Source organism: Pteropus alecto, unplaced genomic scaffold, assembly GCF_000325575.1.
Source record: "Pteropus alecto unplaced genomic scaffold, ASM32557v1 scaffold121, whole genome shotgun sequence".
Classification (NCBI taxonomy): domain Eukaryota; kingdom Metazoa; phylum Chordata; class Mammalia; order Chiroptera; family Pteropodidae; genus Pteropus; species Pteropus alecto.
Genome location: NW_006434369.1, coordinates 2,854,499 through 2,862,400, shown reverse-complemented (window position 1 = coordinate 2,862,400; position 7,902 = coordinate 2,854,499). Strand labels below are relative to the sequence as shown.

Sequence of the window (7,902 nt, the reverse complement as noted above, 5' to 3'; positions counted from 1 at the left end):
CAGGAATGATGTCTATATTTTGCTCACCATTTTTATCCCTAGCTTCTAGAACACTGCCCAGCACATTGTAGCTGTTAAATGTATTGAGTTGAATATAGCATTTCTGCTATAACATAATACATATTTTCCTGAAAAATCTCATATTTGGCAATATCCTGCGCTTAAAATACCAGGGCTCATGGGGGAAAATCATGTGAGAAACAGACAACTCAAAAGCTATGAGACTTTTAACCAGAACAACGAGCACCTAAGCTAACCATTTGGACAGCCCAGGCAGAGCAGCTCAGTAGAGCTAAAGGCTGCTGAGGTGGTATAATGCAGGAGACAACGCCAGAGGGAGGGAAGGAAAAAGGAGCTGTGAGCAAGTGGAGATGCCCTGAGGGTGGCACTGAGGAGGTAAAACCAGCTGAGAGCCAGGATGGTGAGGCGGGGGTGCCTCTCATGGAGCCCAGTGAAGCGGTGCTCAATTTCAAGTTTCTTAAAGCTGAGTGGCTCCTATCTCTGCAGCGGCTGAACTGGGGGTTTTTGCAAAGATTACAATTCTCTTCCTACTAGATTGGCATCTCTTATCTAGAAAAATTTATGTATTAATAAAAACCAGCTCAACTTCCACGTTATACTGACATAACTCCTATGACCTAATGGGTATTATAGAAACAGATTTTACCTGTATAGCTTTATAGTTCCCTCTACCATGTTTTCCTATAACCTAAAAAATCATCCTACTTATAGACATTGACACCTGTATTGAATAGTAAAACTGTCTGGATCATTCTGACCGGTACATCAATGATAAGAAATCCCCATTTACAAATAAGGCATGTTTGCATTGTTTATTTCTAAGTCACTTTCTGACCACAGATAAGCTCCAAGGTTAATCTACAAAAGCCTATGCAAACCATTATATAGTACAGGTTAGCATCTATTGAAAATAGACTATATGTCAGGCACTGGGTTGAGCCTTTTGCATATATACCTCATTCAATCCTAACACAGGTGATTTGAAGTGGATTCTAGTCTTAGCCTCATTTTACAGTTGAGAAAACTCAGATGAAAGAGGCTAGTTACTTGCTAAAGGTCACATGACCAGTTTACAAGAGCAGAGAAATTCAACTAATTCAACGAATGAGACAATAAGAGTAAGCAAGAATAGATTTGCAGTTCAGCGGGAACACTGGTGTTTGAATATAAGGTCCTGACACCCTCTCCCTAAAGGTCTCTGGTGTGAACCATTTCCAGGATGACCATCTCTGCCTAAATCTATGGACATTTCCACATTGAAGCCATATTTAGAAATTGTTAGTACTGGTTAATTCAATTTACCAACTCCAAAGAGTGAAAAAACAGACGAGTTTACTGAACAGCAATGGAACTTACTTGTATAAACTGATGGTCGGTTCAACTGCCAGCATAACAAAGGGTGCCACCGTGTATGAGACGGCCAGCTGAGTGACAGCCCAGGTGACCAAATCATAAACAAACTTGAGGGCTTTTGAAGAAAGGAAGTAATGTCTGTAGTTATTCCTCACCTGCAAGCCAAGGAAAGCAAAGGAGAGGGTAAAAAACAAATCTTTTACTCTGCATGCAAGTAGCATACCTCAGGAACACAGGCTATCAAAAACACCTACCAGCTGAGTTCTATTTTCAACTAAAAATATCATTATGGTGTTTCTTATTATAAAAAAAAAAAAGTTCACTATAGAAAACTGTTTAAAGAACTAAAAACAGATTTTTTTTTTCCTTTTTAACATCTCCTAGAGAAAAGCACTATTTCAAAACTTGGCCCATATCCTTCCAAGCCTTTCTCTAGTCATATATACCCACATTAATATTTCCAATGGCATCAATATATTCTTTAGCCTGTTTTTTCATTTAGTTAATACACCACGAATTTTTTTCCACATCAGTAAGTATTAATCACCAATACAATTTTAAGTCAATTATGGAAAAGTTAGTGCGTCTCCCACCCCCTGCGATTGTAAACAATTCTGTGATGCATGCCTTGGTAGATAAGACCCTGCACTCTTCCCTAATTATTTCCTTTGAATAACAATAAAATAACATTAGTAATAAGAGCAGCTACCATTTATTGAGTGCTTATTCTGTGCCAAGCCTTTGCTAATGCTTTACTTGTGCCATCTCTATTGATTCCCCAACAAGCCTATCATGGAAGCATCATTATGCCCATTTTACAGACAAGGAAACTGAGAAATTCTTACAGGTCTTTCAACACACATGACTAGATCTGCCTCCAGAAAGACGCCTAATTTCCAGATTGAAGAACCAAAGGCAGAGCTGAAACAATGGCTGGCTTATAGGTAGGTCAAAGCAGGAAAGGCTTCCCAGTGCCGTCTGGTAAGCTGACTCCTCTCCTTAGCCCTGAGTTCCTCAGGACAGAAGCTAGAGGTCCAACCATGGTGGGATTGGGGGCAGCATGTGCAGTATTGGGAAGCATGTAAGGGATTTTATTAAGTAACTTCCCAGGCCTAAGACACTTCATGACTATTTGAGGACATTCTCCTTTCAAAAAAAAAAAAATGGGAATACTGCTCTATCGGTCCTCTCCTCTCTCCACTCCCTACCCAAATCATTTGTAAAATGATTTACAAAAGGTCACCCAAAAAAAGGGCTTTGTATAAATCAATGTTTTTATGCCAGTTGAGGTCAACTGAAGACATTTTAAGAAATAATATGCTGAATATAGTAACAAAATTCGGACCTTTGTTTCTTAATGTGTCCTGGCCTCTGTTTTTCAGTTTTCTTTTATAATTCCAAGAGGTATGTGAATGAGAAAATGCCTTCCCTATTTTCTGTGCACAAATATGTACAATATATACTTTATTTTTAAAATGTGCTAATCAGCATGAATAGTAATCAATTATCCATCTTTTTCACAAATAAATGCCAACAAATTTTCATCTAACTAAACGAAAAACTCCATGAGGGACTCTTGCCTTGTTCACGACGGTGGCCCAGCACCTAAGAAGCCGACTACATATGGTAGGGCTCTGAAATATTCATACATAGGAGAGGTGAATTACAGAATAAGTGAGTAGCTATGCTGGAGCTCCTAAATCCACATCCAAAACACAGTTCAACAAATGTCATTAAAAGCTCTTGGCACCTTTGAATAAGAAAGCCCACAATCATTATCAAAGACTGAAATGAAATCAGCTATGTACAAACTCTATATTTGACAATTAGAGCACATTGAATTGTAACTACTTATATTCATCTCATTCTTTGAGGGCAGGCATATTTTTTATTCCTTTATAATCCTGCTCTACATCCAACAAATAGTAGGAACAGTCTAGGACAAACTGAAGACTACCCGAAAAACCTAGAGAACCAAATTTATAAAATTCACCAAGGATTTTATACAAACTAATGCAATCGGATCAGACATGAGAGGTTAAAGCAATCTCTAACAACACAGTTCTCATGGCTGCCATCTTACTGGCTGCTCACAAACTCTGAATTATTTCTAGGCTTAGGATAATGAAATGAGGAATGAAGTGAAATATAAGCAAAGTGAAGTCTTATGAAGCCCACATTAATTAATAATCATCGTCACCTGTGATTAATAGGTTGTATATATTTACAGCCCTTCGTGATTAAAAATGTTTCATCTCTTAAGTTACTAAACATTGCTCCTAAAATTCCTTTTGTTCCACAAACACCCTCTGTAAATAATACGTAAATAATATGAAAAATGGTTAACCATTTTATGACCACAAATTGCTATTTGCTTAAGTGTTTCTCTAATGAGAAGACTGATTTTTCAAAACATCACTCCTACCCCCTCATTCCCAGACTCCTGATGGGACTAAATGACAACAAATATACAGGCATCAGATTACTAAGAAAAAGACCCCATAACCAAAGGAAGCTTACCGTTCTGGCTGCTAGTGTGACAAGGGTTCCAGTTAAGAAGGTGAAATAGTACCCAGGATAGACACCATGCCACAGGGCAGACAGGATGAAAGTGAGCACTGTAGGGTACCAGGGGACCCGCTCGTAGCACACTCTGTAAGAAGAGGCAGGTCCAATGAGCCACAGGTCAAACATACCAGAAACTTCCAGCTACACTGGCATCTTTTTGGATCTGACCCGAAGAATGCCTGATGCCCTGCCTGCCTGACCCTCTTTAGGGACTTGGAATGGATTCCAAATAGTCTGAACTCTAGCTTTCTCGAACACTACTAGAGAAGCAATTTGCAGCTCCATCTTTGTGAGAGAGTATGATTTTTTAACCTCCATAGAACTAAATGTTCTAGACCCTATCATCCTATATCTAATAGAAATCTAAGTGGTCACTCTCTACCCAGCAAGAGCTTCTGCCACCAATGGCCTAAAACAGCAGGGACACTTATAAATGTGATTGACACTAAAAATTTTGGAATCAGGATATGGGCCTTTTGAAATGGATATACTCATTTAGTCAAAGTTAATTTATCTTTTCAACCTGGCCCCTATGCCTTCTAATACTGCAGTCCTCTTCTTCTCTTTTGGCAATGACTCCAGCACAAAATAAATGTCGGTTATATGAACATTTCAGCTCTCACTGTGTCCATCAGATTTCAATCCACGAATTTGCCTTAAAGGGTGATATAGTGTGGTTCTAGAAATTGTCAGCAAAATACTCTGGAGATCTCTGGCTCCTTGGTTATTAAAATAAAGTGATATGGGGCTTTCTCCCAAATCAAGTCTATGAATTACCAATGGCACCATAAGGAAGCCACTACATGGTTTACTAAATGAGAGGACCCCAATAGAAAATAAAATAGAAATTCAAACTGCTAACATCAATCCAGCACTGTATGGGTTGTCAAAAGTAACTGACTTAAATCCAAACTAAGGATTATGGCTCCTTCTTCCTAAGAAGAAAGAATGTATTTGGGGGGAAAAACATGGGACCAGGAACACCCCACTTGTAATGTTTCTTTTTGAAATGAGAGGTAGTTTGCATATGTATTTCTTACCTTCTGTATCTTTTTCTATGAATAAAATATTACATTTTCAAACATGATTTTTTTTTTAATATTCTTTCATTGTTTATGTATGTTCAATCATATTAGAACATAAACTTTTAATGGAGACTGTAGACTTCGGGTACATCGGGATTACTCAATATACAGAAATAGAGGTTTATAGTAAAATTATTTGCAAAATTAACAGCAATATTATTAAGGGCAAATTTTCAAAAATTGCATGTTTGGATCAATTTTCAGACAACACTATTGAGTTTACTTTAGGGAAATTACTATACATTTTCTTTTTTACTCCAATGTTTTCACCTAAGAAAAACACTACTTATCAAAAACAGAATCTACAGCTTAATATTTTTATACTCTCCCTGCACTCATGATAGCAATATTTACTAGTTTCAGGGATAGCGTATTATTGGTTTCATTAAAAACGATGTTTCTAATTTTGGAATTTGTAGGGATTGACCTGAGAATTAAATGAGTAGCTGGTACACAGGCAAGGCAGGATTAAGTGTCTGATGTATTAAAATAAATAGGCTACATTGTGAACCTCAAACCAATATATTTCTACTTTTGCATTTACAAGGCAGAGATATTAATACAAAAGTGTCTGATGACATTACTGCTGACAGACTATTGCTATTCATCTAACAACACCCATCTAAACATATCCCAGTGCCATGAGCAATGAGGTCGTTTTTGTTTTTCTTACCGCTTTAGCCAAGTAGCTGTCTGAATATTCCAGTTTTCTAAGTACATTTTGAAACTTGTGGCAGTCTAGAAAGAAAAAAATAACACCTATCATTAGTTTTAAAAATACCCCGAGTAATGGAAAGTCCTCTCCAGAATTTCCCTGGCGGCAGATTAGATGTGCTATTTCAATAGTGATTACTCGGTCAAGATTATATCAGCTGTTCCATCATACGCAGTAAAATTCTGGTGTTTATAAAATTCACTTTGCTTGCAAAGTCTCAATTTTTCTCAATTTAATTTCAAATTACAGGAAAACTGAAGGAATGTTTTGTGGGTTTTCCTTCCACTCTGATTAAAAAAAAATTTTAGGTCATCTAAATTTTAAAATAAATACTCCAAAAGGGGATTTACCATAGGAAAAGTTTAATCATGTTAATTTAGTGCCTTTATGGAGATAGATTGAACTTAATTGTCATCTTTTCACTATGTGGCCATCTATAAACTAGGTCAGTCTTGTGACATTACAAGCAGCTGCACAGGTTCAAATGCTTCCAATTGTATCTAGAATAGTAAGAGATTTTATGCATAAAGGAGTCACAATACAAAAGAGAAAACAAATATCCAACTGGCAATGACACAGGTCATCAACCACTGAGGAAGAGACAGTCCAAAATGAGCCATCAACTAGGTTTCCTCATTCAAAAAAAAAAAAAAAATCTTTTCCAAGTCTGGTGGTAGAAAGCGTTATACAAACATTCAAGAACCAGAATGCCTAAGGAAGGTGGAAAGTTCAAGAGTCACTTTTTTCTGTTTCAACCATAAAACCTCAGGCCGCACCTTGGCCTAATGTGTGGAAAAGAGAGGGAGAGAAGGAGGGAGATAATAGACAGATGGAAGATGACAGATGATAGACTGTGTATTATGAGTTTTTATTTCAAAACCCTAAGTTTTATTTATACATGTCTTCCACAGCTAATAAAATGCTCTATGTACAGCCTCAAGGTACCTTCGCTAAAACAGATTTCCTTGGTTTCTTTAGCTCTGTCTATATCAACTCTATAGAAAATGCACACTTTCTTCTTCTGGTTTTCCTCTATGATGAATATGTAACTAGCTCTTTACCCTGAACTTACAACCCCAGTGAAAGGACTCTGTCTTGTGGTGCCTAGCTGACGGCACTGGTGGGCAGCAAAAGGTCAAGGGGAGACACTGTAAAGGACATTTGCCCACGGCCCTCCAAGGCGGCCAGCAATGGTCCAAGAGTTCTGAGGGAGAGAAGAGTTTTAGTAAGAAAAAGGAGGAAAGTTATAACATATTTGTACTCACTCTGACATCATCTACACAGAAAAGCAAAGCTTGTAGATTTTCTACATTGCTTTTCTAAATATGAGGAAGGTGGTTCTGGAGGCTGGAGCTGTCCATGTAAGATGAAGAAAGGCCTCCAGTGTCAAGAAGGTGGATGGTATTCCCCCAACCCCCATGACTTCTTGTGGCCCAGTGTCCACCTAACTTGGGTGGCAGGTGGTCAGTCTCCACATTCCTGGCTTCTCAGTCAACACGCACATCTCTTTCTGCCCAAACTCTCTAATGGCACTCTGTCTGCCCTGTGGTGGGTGGAAGATCTCAACAAACAGTAAACACGAGTCACCTGGCTAAAGAACCAATACTCCTGTATACTGAGAACCATGCCCTTCCTCCTGTCCTACTGCAAGGAGGAAAGGGTCTGAGATTTGGTGTTCCTATCTGCTCCAAGTGCTGACAATGCCAAGGAAACCGAGAGTGTGGCCCCAAAGAGACCACTTTTGATGATGAGGACATATCAGAATTATGGTCCACGAACTAAACCAGAGAAAGAAGAAAACCACATTGATTCTAGTGACTGAAAGCTGTGCACCATGACACTTCTTCTTAAAAGGAAACAGATTACATTTCCAAAGGAACCACAGCGAACACTTAAGATATTGAAATCTAAATACAAGAGCTTCCAGTCTGTGTTTCTGACCGAAGAAAGTAGAATGTGAACGAAAGAAAATGACATCTGTACCTCCTAGTTGAAAGAACAGAAATGTAAACCACAAAAAAGATTTTCCTGGCTCTTTTTCAAATTTTTATCATTATTCTTTGAATGATTAAAAATATCAAAAAAGGAGGTATCTTACTTTAAAAAAAAAAAAAAAGAGAGAGAAACACAATTCAAGATACAAAATGTCCAGGAGGTTGC

General features: G+C 38.0%; 1 protein-coding gene across 4 annotated transcripts in view; it reads right to left on the bottom strand.

The window, feature by feature from the left end:
* MBOAT1 (membrane bound O-acyltransferase domain containing 1) overlaps positions 1-7,902 on the bottom strand; it is a 102,899-nt gene that overhangs the window by 15,677 nt on the left and 79,320 nt on the right. For all 4 annotated transcript variants that reach the window (XM_015587288.2, XM_006909234.3, XM_025044903.1 and 1 more), the window contains exons 10-12: positions 5,701-5,765; positions 3,895-4,027; positions 1,378-1,529 (exon numbers count right to left, since the gene is read on the bottom strand). In XM_015587288.2, the coding sequence (XP_015442774.1) occupies positions 1,378-1,529; positions 3,895-4,027; positions 5,701-5,765 (350 nt within the window). The remainder of the gene's footprint in view (positions 1-1,377; positions 1,530-3,894; positions 4,028-5,700; positions 5,766-7,902) is intronic.